This window comes from Balaenoptera physalus (assembly GCF_965194825.1).
Source record: "Balaenoptera physalus genome assembly, chromosome: 1".
Lineage (NCBI taxonomy): Eukaryota > Metazoa > Chordata > Mammalia > Artiodactyla > Balaenopteridae > Balaenoptera > Balaenoptera physalus.
The window spans coordinates 148,157,663-148,178,657 of NC_138882.1; the positions used below are offsets into that span (position 1 = coordinate 148,157,663).

At 46.0% G+C, this 20,995-nt stretch overlaps 1 protein-coding gene across 1 annotated transcript in view; it reads left to right on the forward strand.

Annotated features, from left to right (window-relative positions):
• Positions 1-2,118: 2,118 nt before the first annotated feature.
• The window catches only part of C8B (complement C8 beta chain), a 41,855-nt gene continuing 22,978 nt past the window's right edge, over positions 2,119-20,995 (forward strand). Inside the window, exons 1-6 of the mRNA XM_082414984.1 lie at positions 2,119-3,698; positions 9,914-10,070; positions 13,037-13,178; positions 15,166-15,307; positions 17,763-17,895; positions 20,761-20,958. Of these exons, the coding sequence (XP_082271110.1) occupies positions 3,607-3,698; positions 9,914-10,070; positions 13,037-13,178; positions 15,166-15,307; positions 17,763-17,895; positions 20,761-20,958 (864 nt within the window). The 5' untranslated portion in view covers positions 2,119-3,606. The remainder of the gene's footprint in view (positions 3,699-9,913; positions 10,071-13,036; positions 13,179-15,165; positions 15,308-17,762; positions 17,896-20,760; positions 20,959-20,995) is intronic.

Sequence of the window (20,995 nt, forward strand, 5' to 3'; positions counted from 1 at the left end):
GCTTTCTTGCTGCTCTTTGGAACCATGAGATCACCATGAAAAAACCTTAGTCTTTTTGGAGACATGCGCCTTAGTTACCCCATCACGTCGGCCAATAGCCAGCACCTACAGACCGACAGAATAAATCCTCAAGCAGGTGAGTAAGGCCATTCTGTATCAGCCAGACCCCTGCTGAACATCTTAGCTGGCTGAGGTTGCATGAGTGAACCCAGGCAAGACCAGCAGAACCGCCCAGCTTAGCCCAGACTTACTTGATGACCCAAAGAATTTTGAACTAATAAATGACTATTATTTTAAGCTACTAAATTTGGGGATTATTTGTTACGCAGCAAAAGCTAACTACTACAAAAATAGGTACCAGAGTGCTGCTATAAGAAAAACCTAAAACATATAGCATTGATTGTGGAACTGTAGGCTAGAAAATTAGTTCTCAAAGTCTGGAAGAACAACATTGTCAGTGGATCCATAGACCTAGAGCTCTGAATTCCTACATATAATTTAAAAGCCTGAAGGCACATGATTGTTTTAAAAAACTCTTTCCTGGTCAGAGAAGAGAGCTATGGCCAGAGAATGGTGAGGTGTGATAATTGTGCTAGACCTTCATCAGTTCTGGAAATTCCTAAGAGGAGGGTAAAGCCTTGAAATTACAAAAAGAAGAGGTTAGGAGTCAGAAAAAACTTGACTCTAGTCATAGATTTACTACTTAGCAACTATAGAACCAATTGTGGAACCTCATCTCAGAGGCATGGAAAACGATACTTCGTTTTTATTGTCAAGATCAAACAAGATGATATATGGGGAAAACTGTCAAATTGCTAAGAACTGTCCATGAAAAATATGTGTATTATCAGCACAGCCTGAGGCTGCCATCCTCCTGACATGACCTCAGGTGAGCGGCACCTGACGCCACCAGGGGGCGCTATGAGGTTGGAATTCCAGGAAACCCATTGGAGCCTGGAGTCAAACCCAGGAGAGTCAATTGGGAAGGCTTTCTTGAGAAAGTGACATTAATATGAAACGTAAAGAATGAGTCATATTTAGCCACGTGGTACATATTCTGGGCAGAGAGAACAGCCGGGAGATGAGTGAGCACACGATTCATTCGTGTAACTGACCTCTCTAAAATTTGTGGCTTCCTCCATAAGTCCCTTAGGTTTAGGAGGTGAAAAAAGAACCTTATCTTGTAAGGATGTGGCTTCTCTTAAACGCAGGCAGACATGAGAAAGGACGTGGATCTTTCTTGAAATGCAATTTTCTGCTTGTTTACAAATGATTAACCACCACAATCAATTGTGTCAAAGTTCAGGTCACTGCATCCTTTGGGACAGCGATGAGAAAATGCCTTGTGCTTGGGATAATAATAACTGGAATGCACACAGGATGGCCTGAGAGCAGAACTTGTGTTCTGTGTTCTGGGCACAGTTAATGTGAAGGGTCTTCCGCCTTCTGTGGCTTTCCGTCCATCCCCTTGCTACTCTTCCTTATATGCACTCCCAACCGCAGCCCAGCTACTTCAGCAGACAGGTCAGGACGGGGAGCAGGCTGGCACTTCCAACCTGCATGAGAAAGTAAGTTAAGGGCTTAATGTTTTATATAGTCAAGCCTTAAAATAACCTTATGAAGTAGCTAATAATGAATTATGATGATCCCCATTTTCCAGATGAAAAAAACAGTCTCAGAGAAATTAGGTAGCTTTTTCAAGGAAATCAAATCCAGGCTGTGTTCTTTCTACCAGCCCACCCTCAAGTTGCCCGCTGCCTCTCCCCTCCGAGGCCGCTCACCAACACCTGCCAGATCAACAGAGACAAGATGGTCATCGACCATGTTCCTCCATCTCTTCATGGGCTGCAGATGAGTTTCGTAAATGCCAGGTCAGTGCAGTTTGTACTTTAACTTGTTGCTTCTAAGGAGTCGGTGATGGGGGTACATCTGAGAGCCCAGGCCATTTGTATGTGGCCTTCGAGTTTGCACCAGGCCTCTTTTACACTGCACTTCTGTGCTCCCCACCAGAGGCAGGGTTGGTACCATCTCCAGGTTGGGATTCGGGGCTGACACTATGTCGGCAGTGGAACTGAAAATGTGAAGACACCCACCCCACATCTGGTCACAGGCAACCTGGGAGTCATTTCTAGAGTTATCGAGGTGAACATTTGCTTGAATTATGCCATTTCAAGAGACCCTCAGGGTCACATTTTTCTTTCATCCAGTTTAATGGTGAGGCCACATCGAAACGACAGGGCAATCAGCGTGCTATTCAGAAGGATGAAAAGATGAAGGGAAAGCACTTTTCCAGGCTCAAGTAAAACAAGTCTGAGCCACCCTACATGAGTGGTACCCGCCTTGGCTGTGTTCACCCCTAAGGAAAGTCCTCTGACTTTGAACGTGGGAGAGGTGATAGGTGAAGGGTGAAGGCGTTTGAGTTTTTTCCATGTGCTACTATCACCGTGGCTCTCAGGGTTATCAGCAAATACTGGAGACAAAAGTTAAATCTGATACCAATCGTCTACTATACTTCGCTTCCCAACAAGGTCAGGGCAGCCATCTATTGCTCCCTAAATATAATAAAGTCCTACCAAAGTTATACAATAAGAGCAACACGTATTTGGTTAATTAGCCTCATACAGTTATCATTTTTATAATGCCTATTTGTGAAACATTTTCGCACTTAGCATCTCATCTGAACCCTCCTGACCCTAAGTGATAGGTAGGCAGAGCCCTCCCAGTTTATATACATATGAGGAAACAGAATCAAAGAGAGTCAATAAAAATGTCAGCTCAAAAAAAAAAAAAAAAATGTCATCTCACTTATAGAGAGAGAACATAGTATGTGCCAGCACTGTTCAAAGTGCTTTAAATATTTCACTTTATCTAATATTCACCACAATCCTGTGAGGTGGGTACTATTATTATCCCTGTTTTGTAGATGAAGAAATTTGGGCCCAGAGAGGTTAATAATTTGCCCTGGGTCCACAGCTGGTGAAAGATACAGAGACAATTTGAACTCAGGTAGATGGGCTCTAAAGCTCTACAGCCTCTTACTGACTTGCTCAAAATCACGTAGCTAGAAAGAGGCAAACTGGAATTCAAAGCCTGGCCTGTCTGACTCCAGACCCTGTATTTACTGAGTAACAATAGCTCACGTGTCTGAGTGCCCAGCAGGAGCCTGTTCTAAGCGCTTTATTTGTATGCACTTATTTGATCCTCACCACTTTCCAAGTGAGGAAACTGAGGCATAGAAGTAAAGTGACTTGCCCAAGGTCCCAAAGCTGTGGCAGAGAAAGGATTTGAACCCAGGCAGTCCGGACCTGGAGCCCAGTATTTATTGCCTCACTAACCGTCTGTCCTCTCAGCTGCTTAACCCAGAGTCTGTTATACATGAATAAAAACCAAGCTGCAGCATATTTTTCCATCATTCTCATTGGTTTCTGGAGTCACAGATAAGTCTTCTGTCCGTGCAAAGTCTAAGGCATTTCTGGTTACTGGTGGCTTTCTGTTTACTTTGCCCAACTGTTTGCTCTCTGGGGACAGAAGCTGACAGTAGCACTCCCTGTGCAGGCTCTTCGTGGATCCAGGAGCCTCAGTCAGATCTCCTGTCGCATAGAGAAGATGAAGACATCCAGGGTGTGGGCTTGCAGGGCACCGGCAGAGCTGTTTCTTCTCTGTGCTGCCCTGGCATGTCTCAGTTTGCCGGGTTCCAGGTAAGTGACAGTTCTGAATGACTCCCTGATCAGTAATATGGCGGGCAATATAAAGCCACATCATAGAGACCCTCTCCTTGTCACATGCCTATTAAATAAGGAACATCTCCTGAAGCAATTTGCATGCATCTGATAAAATAATATCAACAACTCTTCATATTGTTGTGGAACCCAGCGACCGACTTCAACAAAAGTTCTTGTAGGAAACTGACATGTTTAAATGTATTTTGTCATGCTGAGAATACTTGTTGTGTATTCTGAACAAAGCCTTGGTATGATTCTTTATGCAAAAGGGTTGTCCTGTATGGGGAAAAAAGCCAATTCATAACAATGATTTTAACATGAGAGTGACCTACCCTACCTGCTCATCAGCCTAAACGCTTTGTTCTCAGGCTCTCGCACTCTCTCTCTCTCTCTCTCTCTCTCTCTCTCTCTCGCTCTCACTCTCGCTCTCCCTCTCTCTTTCTCACACATACACACACACATTCCAGATGTTCGCAGCAGTTAAATGCTAGCTAATTTATTTCATAATTTTGGGGGGTATTTGTTAATAGGGTGCAAAACAGGCTAAAAAAAAGTATCTGAGTGGAAAGCTCAAACTTAATCTGAGTGAAAGTTCAAACTTGGGCTCCACTGAAAGAGGCACCAGTGACATGGCAATTGGGGGCTCCTTCTGGTACAGGAGAAGCTGCTACCATCAGAGGCTAAAGCTGTCAGCTGTCCTAGGCTCCTTGTGAGCCATCCCGTGGGAGGAAGGACTGTTAATGCCATGCCTCTTACTCATCCCATAAGAGCTGTGTGCGCACAGTCTCCCATGGGAGGAGCACCTGTTACCCGTTGTACGCACCCCCTGGTGTCAGCTCTGCTGGGGACTCAGCCCCCACTGGGCACCACCCCGAGACTAGGGTGATGAGTGTTCGCTACCCATTGGGCACTCAATGAATAATAGGTATTATGGTTATCAAGACTCTCAACTTGGCCCTGAGAAGAACAAAGAAGCCAAGGCCTTCCTTGTGTGTCCTATGTGTCCATCAGGATCCAAGGAAATGTGTCTGGAATGGAGGGTTTAAAGGGATCATAGCCACCCTACATATGGACCCCTATGTGAGGCCCCTTGTCAGGCTCTGAGGCTACAGAAGTGAATAGCACACAAAGGGCTCATGTTCTCATGGAGAAAACCAACATGTGAGCACATATTATGTGTGCTGTTGCAATAAATAGCACAGGGGCAGGTGGGAAACAAGAGAGCGAGTGATTGGCTTTACCGGAGATGGAATCTGGCAAGGCTTCTGGAAGAGAGGATGCTTGAGCTGAATCTTTACATAGGAATAGGTATTTGCCAAATGGCCAAGGAGGTGAAGGGTGTTCCAGGCAGAGGAAGCGGCATAGACAAGGGCACGGAGATGAGAGAGCCTGGCTTGTTCCTGAAGCCACACATCTGCTTCAGTAAGCCTCGAGCACAGGTCAAAGTGGGGAGCTGCCAGAGATGGGACCAAGGAAGAGTCAGCAGGAGACATCCTGGGTGGAGCTGGGGCGGCGGGTGGTGGTGGTACCCGTACACCAGCTAAGGAGCTTGAACCTTATCCTTTAGGCAGTGGGGAGCCATGGAAGGGTTTTAAGCAAAGGATTGATCGACACAGTCAGATTTATGTATTAGGAAGTTCACCCAGAGGTAGGAAGTGGAGATGTGAGTGGGTGAGTATAGACAACAGGCTGGGAAACCTTGCTTAATCATCCAGCGATGTCATGAGATGGGGTGTTATCCTTACTCACTGTGTAGAAGAGCAAACGGGTCCTCAGAGAAGAGGAGAGATTCATTCATATCTCATGAGTCTCAAACCCTTACTGAATCCAGGTTTAGTGCTCTGGCCTCTACCCACGATTCCATGGAGCAGTCTTGAACGTGGCATGTGTTTGAATTCCATACACGAAGTGGAGGAATAGCCTTCAGTTCTGCAACAGGAAATGCTGAGACCTCCTTTGTACCAGCTAAGAAAGGTTTCTGTTTTTAGTTACTCTTGTAATCAAGTCAAATGAAATACTCATTGTGTCATCTTAAGACTTATGTTTGCTTATTGCCACTCTGTGCCAGGCACTTAGGTATATTAAGTCTAATTCTCAAAGCTATTTGAGATAAGCGCTATTGTTTATAGTTTACAGAGAGGGAAACTGAGATTTGGAGAGATAACTATCTCTAGGCTCCTCACTTAGTATATCGATATAACAGAATATGGATTCATATCTGTTTTTTTTCTGGTTCCAGAACCCCTGTATGTCCCTGTATCTTTCTGCCTCTTGCTAATGCATTATCTCTTCTCCACCTGCACTGTGGATCTGATGTGCTGGACTCCCAGGCCATTTCTCTGTCTCTGGACCACACATTTGCTGCCTTGAGAGTTTGCTTTAAATTTCATGTCTACAATAGCAAATGACACAGAGAAGAGAAATTGAAAATCCACCACCCAGAAGCTGCCCCTTCCAGAAAAGAGGAAGGATGCTATTTGCAAAGGATGCAGCTGCCTAACAAATTGTGTGTGACAAGAAAGTTGTTGTGTCAGGGCATTTCTACAGAAAGCCAAAATATATTGATGCACCCCCGTCTAGGTAAGCTTATGGCTCGCAATTTACTGCTGACCTAATCCTGCCGTACGCGATGGATCCATCTTTATTTGATCAGAGACTCCTGTTAGAAAGAGAGTAGGAGACAGGGACCAAGTGAAATATGTCCTTCTGCTGGCAGCTGCATCCCATGCACTTCGAGGAATGGCAGGTACCTCCTTGCCAGTCCTTACGTAGAGGATACGTTCCAAGGACTTGTAGAAGGGTGTTTGCTGTAGCATCGTTTGCAATTGCAAAACATGAAAAAAATATATAAACATCCTTCAAAAAGAAAAAGAATAAGTTGAATGCAGTATATGTCTTGAGATGGAACATGTAGATAAAAGAAAGGAACAAGACCTCTTTATGAATCAACATGGATAGGCCAGAAGTACAATGTTGATTGACAAAAGCAAGTTTTAGAATACTATGTCCAGTGTGAGTGCAGCTCACAGAAGCAACGCTATGTATTGTGTCTATATGTATGTATGTAAACATTTAAAAAGCTGGAAGGATATACTCCAAATTCATGACAGTAGTATCCTCTGAAGAAGAGAGGAAAGTGAACTGGGGCTGGTGTAAACCACAGATGTCAAATTTATAAGGTTATTTTTTATTTAAAAAAAAAAAGACTTGAAGGAAGTGTACCAAAGTGTTAACAATTGCCAATCCTGTGTTGTGAATACCTGAGTATTTATTATTTTGTTTTCTGTACTTCTCTGGGCATGTTTAATTTTTCAACATTAAAAATACACAGAGGATCTTGAATGACAGAAGTCAAGGCAGTTGGTCGGAACGTCCATCTGGTTCATCTCTGTAAATTCACAGCGTGAAGGCACGTGTTATAATAACCATACATAGAGGTCCTGACTGCCCCTGTCCTCCCTTGGGTCCATGCTAGTCCCAGGAATTAAAGATGCAATTTAATGCTAGCCTTGCTTTCAGATTTGTACTTTATAGTACTAATAAACCACACACATTTATCCAATGTAATTTACAAACATGCTGTTTATTCAGCTGATTACTTCATTGTACTGCCACCTCCATAATGAAAAGAGATCTGGTGGTTGTAACCACTTTTTACCAAGTTCCTTCTGTAAGTGATCATCTTGCCCATTAACAGGCTTTTACATCTCAGAGGGGAAAATAATCGTGATTCTTAATAGCGCATGTGCACATTACTTATCTACTCAGTCTCCACTGTGGCCTGAATTGGGTGGAAAGTTGCTAAAAAGACAATGTAACTATTTCTTAGTGGCAACAGAAAGAGGATACCCTGCAGAGCTGTCAAATACCTACTCAGGAGAAGACAAATCACAGACAATATTGTTTAGTCAAACCTGGGCAGATTAGTAGATGAGAGCACATTCTGAAGCCCCACCCCCCCCCCACCCCCGCCAATGCTGGGCAGCATTCTACCTCAAGTAACCATTTTAAAGACTCCACCTGTGGTTCCCACTAATCTTTGACCTTTCATTAAAGATCCAGCTTTACTAGGCAATTGATTTTTGCTGGTCTCTGGGGTGGTCATGGAGATAGATTTCACTGTAGTTAATATTATCCTCTTTTTCAGGACTCTTGCCAAGTGAGAATGTATTGTTAGTGACCTTGTCTGGAGTGATAGGTTAAAATTTTGAGACAGTGGAAACGATGTGATGCTCTGCCCAATGACTGAATCTTGGACACAGGGATGCGAGAGGCCTTGCATGGAGGTGGAGGGGACTGGCAGAGTGGATGCTGGCCTGGCTCTCCTACGGGCAGCGTGGAGAAACGGACCTAACAGAGACTTAGAGTTGAGCAGACCTCGGCTCAGACCCCAGCATGACCACATACCAGCTGCATGGCTCTCGGCCATTTCCCTCATCTCTCTAGAGGGCTGCTGCCTGCTAGCATTGCTGTCAGGATTAGATGAGATGGCATGGGTGAAACATCTCAGGCAGGATCTGACACGTCCTGGGCACTCAACAAATCTTAATCCTCTTCCTCTTCTCTTGTCCCTTTTTACCTTGAAAAGAAACACAAATTACAAAGAATCTTGCAGTGTTATACATTCTTTCAGATGCAAGAAAAATAGAAACCATAATATACCCATCGTATTACACATGGGGAAACCAGAGGCCTAGGCAGATTAAATAACGTGCCCATTCATTCCCTCTTTTACTCGATGTCCCAGGGGTGCCAGGAACTCAACAAAAAGTGTTGCCTTACCTTCTAGACAGATTTCAGATCTCATATTGCTTGACTGCTCTGCAGACGTGACACCGTCTGCCTCTCCCATCCCCCCACCCCCCCGCTGGCCTCACCCCCTCCCCTACCCACCTCTCTGTACTGTCCTCGCCCTGGCCTGGCAGACACCAGTCTCTCCTTGTCAGCTGGTTGTGCTTATGTTGCCAACGGCCTTGTCCTTGGCCGGCATCTCTCAAGAACCGTCTTATCCTCTCCCAAAGCTTTTCATGATCAGATCTGTATCCCTAGTACAAATCCCTCTCCTGAGTTCCAAAACTATGTAGGAACTATTTATCAAATGACTCTACTACATAGGTGTTCCACAGACACCTGGAACTCCGCTTGTCCCAACTCCATCATCCTCGACAAATTCCTTTGCTCCTGAGTTCCCCACGCACCCAGCCACTCAAACTAGAAACCAGCATCAACCTAAACCTGTGCCTCTCTCTAACCCACACCCCCCCATCCTATTACCCATCACTCTATCCATTCCACCTGAGAATCATCTAGTAAGTCTGTCTTCCCCATTCTCTGTCCCCTGGATGCTGCAATGGTGCAAGCTCACATCACTCGTTGGTACCACTGCTCGAGCCTCCTACCTGCTTTTCCTGCCTCAGGGCTCTTCCCACCTCCATCCAGCCTCCATACTGCAGCCACAGTGATGTCCTAAAGCTCAGCTCTGACCGTGGCGCCTGCATGCTTAAAAAGCTTGCCTACCGGATAAAGTCCGGAAGAGCTAAGGCGTGAGGCATGTTTCTCTTTTCCTATCCTAAGCGAAACTGTGAGTTCCAGAAGGCAAAACCCGTGTCTTATAATTCTCTGTGTCCTCTTTAGCATAGTATCCTGCACATGATTTGTTCTCAGAAAGAGTTTCATAGACTCACAATGTGAGAGGGCAACTTAAAGACCACCTGGTCCAAACTTCTCATTTTCCAGGGGATAAAACAGAGGCACCAAGACGGGGAGGGTATTGCTGGAGGTCATACATCAGGCTGTGGTTGTAATCCCTGCATATCTAAAGCACTTTAGAGTTTATAAAGTGCTTTCACATATACTTTCTTATTTAATCCTACAAATAGCCTAATGAGCGAGGTATGATTCTCTCATTATATAGGTGAGAAAAGGCAAGCTCACAGAGGTTGAAAAATCAGACCAAGATGATCCAGCTGACCAGAGTTCCGCACTCTTTTGACCCCAGCTGGCCATAAGGTCAGGCAGTAACTGGGGGTTCAATAAATACTTGTTGAATGAATTAACCTATACTTGACTGATAATGGAATAGCCTTGCACAAATGAGCAAATATATATTTATTGCATGGACAGACAGGTGGTTGGATGTATATTTAATTCCCTTCTGATACTTGACTCTCTTCTCTATGATGACCTTTTAGGGGTGAAAGGCCACCCTCTCTTGAGTCAAATGCAGTCAACGAGAGCCTTGCCAAGACTAGACAGACGCGGAGTGTGGATGTCACCTCAATGCCTATTGATTGCGAACTGTCCAGCTGGTCCTCCTGGACCATATGTGATCCCTGTCAGAAGAAAAGGGTAGGTACCCAGGCCTTTGGGAGACCTCTAAGCTTCCAGGAGCCCTAATCCTCAGCAAGATCGGCTGAGGCATTACTGACAGTGCCTGCATCATAGTAGGACCTGGGTAAATGTTGGCTGATTTAATTAATGGATTTTATTCCTCTGAGTTTCCAAGGAGCAATCAGATCCTTTCTTTGATCTTTCAGATTTTTGCCAAGCATATCTGTCCTTGCTCCCATTAGCAGCTTCTTAATTAGACTTCCTACCTCCAACCTTGCTCTTTCAATCCATCTTTCATGGTGCAACCAGGGGAGCTATTGAAAATGAAAGTCTGGCCAGTCTTTCCCCAGCTTGGACATCCAAAGTCTATGCATGGCCCTTAGGATCAAGTCCAGACTCATGGTATTCAAGGCCCCCCCATGCCTTAGACCGGGCCTACGTCTCTGTAGAACATGCCCCATGCCAGCACACAGAACACGTGTATTTTTCTGACCATTTCACACTCTCTCTGTTCCTTTATTCATGCTGCTTTCTTAGGCTGGAGCGACCTTTCCACCTCCTTCACCAGCTAACAGCTACTCATGACTTGAAACTGCTTAGCGGCCACCTCTTTTGAGAAGCTTTCCCTGACTTCTCAGCCCCCCTTGCCCTTAGATAGATACCCTTTGATGAACTACAATAGCTCCTTATTCCTCCTCTATCCTAACACTTATCATTTACTTTTCTTTTATTATTGGTCTTTCCATTAAATGGTGAGCGCTTAAAAACTTATTCAATACTGTATCTTCAGTGTATAGGCCAATGTCTGGCATGTAAGAGGTGCTCCATAAACATGTGTTGTTTGATCTCATCATATTTCTTGACATCTCTATAGGGAAGGGAGGATAATTGTTACACTTTCTGTTAGGCAGATAGATAAATAGAGACCCAGAGCAGGTAAGTGATTTCTTGGGTTCACCCAGTAGCAAAAATAGACCTTGAACTCAGGCCACTGGCCTCCTTGTCTAGCATTCTACAAGTCAAAACACACAGTCTCTGCAGTATTTGTTCTTCGATCTTCCTTGTCACAGGAGAGCTGACCCAGGAGCCAGCTCTAAGAGCAGGATATGTGTCAGAGAAAAGAGAACGGTTCTCATTTCCCCGGCTTCTTGGGAAACTGAACCAGCCGTGGGCTAGGACTCTAAAGAGGCTGTGGAAGTAGGCCCAGGACAGTTGCACGCTTAATTGGATCAATGTGGAGAGCCAGGCAGGCTCATTCAGTTCCCAAAGTAGGCATTACTGCTGATGTGATCAACATTGATCCAATTATCTGGATAATTGCTTCATCTGCATCATAAACCAGGAAGACCCAGCATGAGCCGTCCATCCATCCACTCACTCAGCCAGACAGAGCTCTGCGCTCAGACTTTGCTACACATGGTCCCTCAGTGGACATCACTGCTGTCTGCCGGGTCAGTGGCTGGGAGTTCATCAAAACCTTTCGACTGGAATTGGGAGATGTCTTTCCTCTGTCATCTCCACACTCCTCAAACCCATTTTGTCTCTGGTGCCTGGGGCTAGTCTTCTAGCATCTTCTTTGCAGACCTTATCGCTGTCCTGCCAGCCTCTGCCTTCCAGGAAGAAAGACTCTGGGAAAGCAAAGGAGCATGGGTGGATGGTTGTCTATGTTTCTTTTCTAGATTTCCGGATACCATGCACGTAATAACTGTGGCTGGTTAACATGTCAGTCTGTAAAGGGGCTGCTATCCTGGTTTGCCCCCTTTGGTGGTACCAAAATCTTGACTGCAGCTAGCATTTGGACACCACCCGAATCTGATCATTTCCTTCCTCTGCAGTGGTTTCTCATTTCCCCGTAATGAAGTACTAAATCCAGCCTTCCTGAGGCCCGGGAGGCCCTGCCTCACCTGCTCCTGGCTATGTCTCCCTCCATCTCTTACCACTCTCCCTCCTTCACTCTTCACTCCAGCTGTGATGGATTTCTTCTTGTTTTCCTGGAACAAGGTGCATACTCTCTAGTCTCTCAGCTTTGGCACAGCAGTTCCCTCCACCCAGATTGCCCTTCTCTCCCCTCCTCAGCCAGCTCTCCATGTTTGCCTGACAGGTCTACTCATCCTCTGGGGCTCAGCTTAGATGTCGCTTCCCCGTCTCCTAAGGCTGCACTGCGGATTCCCCTCTGCGTTTACAGAGCACTCTGTACTGCCCCTGTCATGGCACCCGTCGCACTGTGTTGTCACTGCCTGGTGTTGACCATCATCACCACCACCACCATCTGCAGCCTCCTCGAGGGCAGCCCAGAGGGCATGATTATGATCAAAAACAGACAAGCATAAATAGCACCTACCTTTTTCAACATTGGGTGGCTCAATCAAAATTTTGGAAATCCAATCAGTATTTCTGGAATAAACAATCTAGAGATAGAGAAATATTGACTGCTAAAAATTATTAATAATTAAAAAGAAAAATAAGCATAAGCAATTGAGTGCCTACTGTGTACCAGACAACATGAGGTTTCATATATATCTCATAATTGAAACTCCATAACTGTACATGTAGGTAATTCATTATCCCCATTTTATAGATTAGTAAATTGAGATCACAATGCTTCAGTAACTTACCTGATATCACATAACTAGAAAGTATCAGAGTCAGTGGCTCCAAAGTGCATGCTTTTGCGTTATAAGCTACTTAGTAAATGAGAATACTTGAATCAACCCATTGGATTAATCAAGCTGAAAGACTGAACTGGCTGCATCAATGCACTTACCACCTTTGACTCCAAAGCCCATGCTTTCCTCACATTTAGCAAATCTTTACTGATCACTGTGGATGCAGAAATTGAAGATAAGGTCCCTGCCCTCAGAGGGCTCCCAGTCTATTTGGAATAGACAACCAGCCAATGGCAATATAGATCCTTAAGTGTACCCCTTAGCTCCCCAGGTCTCCAAGGCTCTGCCCTTGGTTCACCTTGCTCCTCTCTGCTACAGTACAGACATGCCTACTTGCTCCAGCCCTCTCAGTTCCATGGGGAACCATGCAGCTTCTCTGACAAGGAAGTTGAAGACTGTGTTTCCAACAGACCATGCAGAAGTCAAGTGCGATGTGAAGGCTTTGTGTGTGCGCAGACAGGTATAAAGGGACACAGGAGTGGGAGGGGAAAGCTATCAAGTGAGCCAATGGCACATGATGATGGGAGGACTGGCTATTGCCTAGTGCTGAAGATCAGGGTCATGTGTCAGGTCAGGAGGCCTCCTTGTCCTCCTTGACGTCTTTTTACATGTATCATTTCATAAAAACAACCCTACCATGTAGGTGTTAATATTACCCCCATTTTACAAACTGAGAAATTGAGACTTGGAGAAGTTACTCACCCAAGATCATATAGCAGGTAAGTGGAGGAGGTACAATTAGGAATTGGGGAATTCAAATTACATTCACTGACATTAAGGACACCAAAATTATGTGTGCTAGAATCAGAAATCCCGAGTTAAATATTACTTTGACTTTGTAATTTAGAGAAGCCACTTAACCTTATCACATGTTGGTTCTCCAAACAGAAAATCAGAAGTGATGTTAATACCTTACAAGTTTGCTATAAGCATCAAGTGACACAATGGATGTGAAAGCTCTTTGCAGACCGTGAGTTCTGCTGGCTTTCTCAGAGGTTTGAGGCTAAATACAATGTAGCAAAGCCACCTGCAGCAGTTAAATAGGGTGGGTAGCATCATTTATCTCTGAAAGCTCTTTGGTGAGAGAGTCCCTGCATTTCTGTATCACCAAGTGCAATATAACCCTTAACCCATGAGATAGTCAGTGAAACATTTTCGATTAAAGGAAGCAAGGGGAAAAAAAAAAAGACAGATGAACGGGCAGACAGAGGGAAGGAAGGAAGGAAGGAAGGGGCACACAAATGAATAATCATCAGCCGCAGAGCTAAGTAAACACTTGTCTTTTCAATTCATTCCTCTAGCGCATTCAGGCAAACATATGCCTGTTTCTCCAAGGCTCCAGCAAAAATAAGAGTATTTTGACCCAAATTACCTAGATGGGAGTTGCAACTGTCTACATTCTCTGTAACCATGTGGACTGTGCTTAGGGATCTTCTCAGAAAGAATTAGTGATTCTTAGCGCAATTTCTAGGGCTTATTGCAAATGCGAAACTCCAGCCAATAAATCTGAAAGACTTTTACAGGGTGTCCATGGACTCATTATGACCAGTGTTCCATGATTCTGACCAAAGCCATAATGGTTATTTGGGCGGGCTTTTAGTTTAAATGCCTTGTAAGGAACATATGAAAACCAGATTGTTACTCTTCTGCCTTTAATACCCCAAAACATTGGTTAAAAATGACCAGACACATCTGAGGAAAAAAGGTTACCTGTCTTATGGGCTTTATCCCCCAAGAATATACAAATAAGAAAGGAAGTCAAGTCAATGGGGAAAAGAGTTTCAAGGAGGCAAATAATTTTAAACATACAGTCCAAATAATTTTATCATCTAAAAGTAGTCCGAATGGCTCTGGTGTTGAAGGCAGTGTGGTTTAGTGGGGAGAGTTTGTGATAAGAAAGCTATAGGTTCCAATCCTCCTGTCAGTACTTACCAGCAATGTGCATTTGGACCATCAAAACACTAATAATAGTAATAACAACACATATCCAGCACTTACCATGAGCCAGTACTGTTTCACTCATTTAAATCCCCAGCAACCCTAGGGGGTAGGTATGATGGCGTCTCTATTTTACAGATGAGTAAATTGAGGTGGGGGGGGTGGTCAGGTAACATTTGGAAGGTCCCACGACTAGTACTATTACAGGACCCACCAAACCTACCACCTCTCACCAGTGCCAAGCAGAGGAGTCCAGCCTTCCTTCCTATCTGGCCACTCGACCCCTGCCTATCAGATCTGCCCTCAAGTACTTTCAGAAATATAACACTGGCTTCTTTGGGGGGGATAAACTGTGAATTCCATTACCCACCCACCCCAATACATGAGGACTAATGCAAACAGAGCATTAAAGGCGCAGCAAAGTGTCCGGCCCACAGTGGGTCTCCAACCTTGTGAGTCCCCCTCTTACAGGCCTCGGACCGTGGGTAACCCCCTTTTCTCCATCCCAGGGAGGTGTGTGAACCGCAGACTTCTTTGCAACGGGGATAATGACTGTGGAGACCAGTCAGATGAGGGGAACTGCAGAAGGATTTATAAAAAATGTCAGCAGGAAATGGACCAGTACTGGGCCATTGGCAGCCTGGCCAGTGGGTAAGTTACCGCCTTCTGTCGTGGAGCTGGAAGGACACACAGTTAAATGTGATTCTGGAGAAGAGACAGGGAGGGACCTGTACACAGAGTGGCTCCTTTTTCCCTTTCTGAAAAAGGCAGGGGTGTAAGCGGATGCTTGCGGCTGCTCCCTGAGGACAGACCCAGGGCCTCCGGGAGCACATCCCACGGAGAGATGGACCTACGCGGCTGCAGGGAGGGAGCGCTGAGGGCAGAGCTGTGTGTTGGGGCCACGGAGGCTCCACGCGAGGGCTGGGGGAAGGGTTATTTGACACGTGCTCTGTGACTGTGTTAGGTACTTTCTAAGCATTACCTTTGAATCCCCTTGACAGCTGCGAGGGAGGTTTATCTGTTTCCCTATCCTGAAGCCCCAGCAGAGGGGCTGGCCCAGAGGAGAAGCTGCTAAGTAATTAGCCCGTGAAGGAAGGAGTGCCTTTCCAGCATGGCTCTGCAGCCGCTCTGTGTGCAGCCAGTCTGGGGGCCTCTGAGTTGGTTAAATCCTCTGGGGAGGTGAGGGGTCGGAAGGGACCAGACTGGCCTGGCGCTCACCCTCCTTTCCTGCTGCGCTCTGCAGCCTCTCCGCCTCCAGGGGAAGAGGAGGGCCTCCCGTCAGACACCTCACAGATCAGCGTGTGTGACGCAGTGTGGGGAGCAGAGCGGCCCTGGATGGGGTTCTCCCTCTTCCTAAATGAACGTCAGACCTCCGTCCTGAAAGGTTGTCATTAGAGATACAGATGCCTCATGTGGGGAAAACCTCCTCCCAGGACCACCTTAGAAACTAGTGATTATGAGCCCCATCTCCTCGATAAGGAAACTGAGGCCTGGAAAGTTAAGAGAATTCTCAGAAGTCACACGGCAGAGAGGGTGACAGAGCGGACATTCAGAGCCAGTACCAGAGGCTAACTGGACCCTGCAGGAGGGGCAGAAATACAGCTCACAGGCCACGGGACCCTGGCTGAGGCACTTGTCTGTGTGGTGCCTTAGTTTTGTCATTTGTAGACGGAAGTTAGTAATACCCTTCTTTCCAATCTGTGAGGGATGAATAAGCTAATGCCATGGTAATAAACTAATACACGAGAGGCAGCTGGTATGGGTGTGGTGGGAAGAAAGCAGACTCTGCTCTTGACTTAAGACACTCAGACTTTGAGTCCTGGCCCTGCCAGCTGCCGGGCAGTTCGGTTGCCCTCTCTGTGCCTCACTTTCCTCATCTGTTAAATGGGTATAATAATAATACCCATGGATTCAATAAGCCAATATGTGTAATTATTACAGTATTAAAAAAAAATAAATGAATATACATTATTATGCTACATGAAACTCTGTCACAGGAAAGAGAGCCTGAGACAATTCCGGTAGAGCAGAACAGGCCAACAGGCAGAAGCTAAAAGGCGACAGAGCTCCTTTGAACAAAAAAATGGCTGTCAGTAGTAGTCAAAGCAGACTTCCAAGAATGGTCTAGCGTGGTAGGCAAGAACAAGCCTCCAGGAATGGAGGCTTCTTAGGAGGCAGTGAGAAAGAATGTCAAATTAGAGACAGGATTTTCATTCTTTCTAAATGGACATAATGGCATCCAGGGCTTCAGGGACATTGAGTAAGGTGATGCCCTGAGCCATCTGTGACTGTGTCTGTTTCCAGTTAGACCCTCAGTAAATGGGAATTAATTTAGTGTCTTGTGATGGGGGTCACACAGAAATTAAGAAGAAAACCACCATCCCCAAGGAGCACAGAATCTAGGGGAGACAGCAGACACATAAATAATAACAAGCCTTTATCACAGACCAAGTAGTGTTCTAAGCACTTAACAAATATGGACACGTGGAATCCTCACAACCACTCCAAGAGATAAGATTTTCTTTGTTCCCATTTTATGAAGGAGGAGACTGAGGTACAGCGAGGTTAACTGGCGTACCCAAGGTTACCTAACTCGTAAGTGGCAGAGCAGGAATTTGACCCCAGGCATCTGGCTGCAGAGTCCATGTTCTTGCCTACCATGCTAGACCATTCTTAGAAGGCAACTGCACTAGGTGCAGAACAATAAATACACGAAGGGGCAAGCACGGGGTCTAATGAGGACCTCTAATGCACGCAGCTTGGTACAAGGGTCAGTGAAGGCTGCCCACACCAGACAACGACGGAACCCGTTCTTGAAAGATAAGTAAGAGATAAAACGGTGAATGGCTGGAAGGGCAGTTAGGCATAGGGAACAGCCCTTACACAGAAGAGGAGCAAAGCAGACTGGAGGAAGAACACCCCCAAGTAGTGAGGGACTGGCTTTGCGACTGTGGCTGGGAGTGTCCAGAGAGGAAGCCGGAAAGCTGGTTTCATCCAGATGTGGAGGGCCTTGAGTGCTGTACCAAGGAATTTGGCTGTCCTTTAGTAGGTCTACCAGTTGGGATTACACCCTCACCTCTTGCCCTTCTCCGCCCCTTCCCTGCAGGATAAATTTGTTCACAAACAACTTGGAGGGCCCAGTTCTCGATCACAGGTACTACGCCGGTGCGTGCTCTCCCCATTACATACTCAACACGAGGTTTCGGAAGCCATACAATGTGGAAAGCTTCACCCCACAGGTATGTGCCAGCCAGGAAGCCACCGCAGGGCCATGGCAGGGACACTGGCAGAGCAGCCAGTAGCATGGATCCAGACCCGAGCGCCGATGCATCGCTTTTTCTCTCTGAGCTTCAATTCTTCATACGTAAAATGGGTGGTCCCTTCCTCTGGACACAGCGGTGAGGCTGACATGCCATGTGTAGTAAAGGCAGTACAGAGATGTAGTAGCCCTAATCATACTAACAGTAATAACAAAAGCTCCCGTGAAGAGACAAGCATAGGGCTTCCCTGTTGGCGCAGTGGTTGAGAATCTGCCTGCTAATGCAGGGGACACGGGTTCGAGCCCTGGTCTGGGAGGATCCCACATGCCGCGGTGCAGCTGGGCCCGTGAGCCACAATTACTGAGCCTGCGCATCTGGAGCCTGTGCTCCGCAACAAGAGAGGCCGCGATAGTGAGAGGCCCGCGCACCGCGATGAAGAGTGGCCCCCGCTTGCCACAACTAGAGAAAGCCCTCGCACAGAAACGAAGACCCAACACAGGCAAAAATAAATAAATAAATAAATAAATAAATTAATTAATTAAAAAAAAAAAAAGACAAGCATAGCTTAGGATTTGGAGTCTCACAGATGCCTTTGCAACTTACCATCTATGTCGTCTTAAAGGCTCTGCGCCTCCGTTTTCCTGTCTTTAAAATGGGAGTTATAAAGGTTCTACCTGCATGCAGAGGATTAGCGAGGTGATTAGTGAGCGTAAATGCTTAGCACACACAATACCTGGTTTAATTGGTGAGTCTCAGGAAGTGCTAACTCTTCTCTTGTTTTTGGATGAAAAAAAGGCTATTTTTGTTTTTTATTTATAGCCATAGATAGAGAAAACTGGTAGCTTCAGTTTCATATTTGTACCAAAAGCAAATACAGACACTGTAGGTCCATACTTTATTTTGTCTTTGGAAAATTTCACAGACTTTCATATATAAACATTGGTATGACAGCTGGGACACCCTACCTAGACTTCCAGAGTTTATATAGACATTACAAACAAAGAATTATATCACTGATGGAAAAGCAAATGGTCAGTGGGGTAGGAAGTGACACAAGCGACTTAACCTCGTGACTGGAATCACGAGTCAATGGTTTGAATAAACGTAGTCAGTTGAGTGGCAAAGAGATAGATGTCTCAGATGCCAGGTGATACTAGAATCATCATGACAGACATGCAAGAATCCTAGCATCCAGAGACAGCCAGATGACAGGAAGTGTTAACTCTTGTTATTATCAAGTCCTTGCCTATTACAACCAGGCATTGTTCTAAGCATTTTTTAAAGTTATAAAATGCTGTACCAAGATAAGCCTGTGTTATTAACAAACAGACTTAAAAGCAATCTCACAGGAAGTGGGGTTTAGAATAGACTGTGTTACAGTGTGACACACACACCTGAGAACTGAGGGAGAGACCGGGGTGCCAGGCCTGGCTCTGTCACAGGTCCCAGTTGTACTTTAGGCTAAGTCCCTGCTCTGCTCTGTGCCTCGGTTTCCTCATCTGTAAAATGAGGGGCTGGACTGCATGATGTGGATGGTAGTTTTCACGTCTAAAATTGTGCGGTCCTGAAGGTTAGACCGCTACCCCTCCTCCCTCTCCCTTCCTGCGCCCCTCCTCCCACACATAGTTATTGGCTGAAAAAAGACAAAATGAGCCTTGGGACAAACACACCCTCCCCCGTGGTGTCCAGCTCCATCCCTGTGGCTTCCACTTTCAAGGGAGGATCTCAGAGTAGCCATTTATCCTCCTGGTAAAAACAGCTCCTGGCCCAGGCAGGATACAGAGCTTTCTCTCTCCATAGCTGTGTTTTGAGCCCTGTGCCAGGCACTGTACAGTGTTTTACTCACATAAACTCAACCCTCAGAACAAGCCCAGTGAAGGACCCGTTATCATATCCATTTTACACGTGAAGAAACCGGGGCACAGAGAGGTTTAGGCCAATGTCCAGGGTTACCCAGCGAGAAAATGGTGCCTCCCACCTTGGGTGCCTTACTCCCCGCCACGCTCGGAATCACACCTGCTTTTCTTCCTCGGAAGCTGAGGCGTTACAGGGACTGCAAGAATCCAGAAGCCGGTGGGATGTGGGCGGAGACGATTTGGGGCTGGTCACTCGGAGGCCACTGAGGCAGCGCCCTCGGCAGTTCCCTGTGCGCAGCACCACGAGCGCTGATTTTCGAGCTGACAGCTCCTTTAAGTTCTCAAAGGCACTTGGCTGCCCTGTCCCTGCATCGCCCCTGCACTGCCTTTCACCAGCCCCTCGTCAGCTGTCACTGAGCTCCTCTTAACGGCCTCCGCATTGGCTTGTCTCTCTGACCCCAAACTCATCCCTTCCAACCCAACCACTATTCCATCACGAACTTCCTGATGCTCAGCTGCTTCCTCGGTTGGCTCATTCTTGGATTAAGCTCACATTTTGGTAAGTCATCCGGAGCCTCGGCATCTGGACGCCAGCACACTCTCTCATAGCACCTTTGTCTTCCCCTCACTCTTGTGTCTTCTGATACAGCTGCACTAGCATCCCTACAGTTTCTGGACCACACCCTGCCCTTGCCCACCTCCACATCTCTGCCTACAGCCCAGAATGTTCTCCTGCGTTTCTGTCAGTTGACTTCCAAATCAAGCGCCCACCTCTGAGTATCAGCCCATAGTGTTGGACACATCTGTTTCTCCTGCTGGATCAAGAGCCCTGGGGGTGGAGACGTGGGCGCCTCTTGAGTATTTTGTGTCCGGAGTCCTTAGTCTAGTACCTGGAACATAGTAAGAGTACAGTGGGTATCTGTTGACTTGAATTGAACTGATGTAAGTCAAATGACATAAGGAACATTTTCTTTTTTTCTTCTTTCAGACCCAAGGCAAATATGAATTTGCACTGACAGAATATGAATCATACTCAGATTTCGAACATAGTGTCACAAGGACAGCAATTAGCAAGTCTAGTTTCAGCTTTGGTTTTAAAATACCTGGGATATTTGAACTTGGCATTAGCAGTACAAGCGGTAACGGCAAACATTTTATTAGCAGGACCAAACGATTCTCTCATACGGTAAGTACCCTTGGCTGCTCTTCCATTTCTATGTATT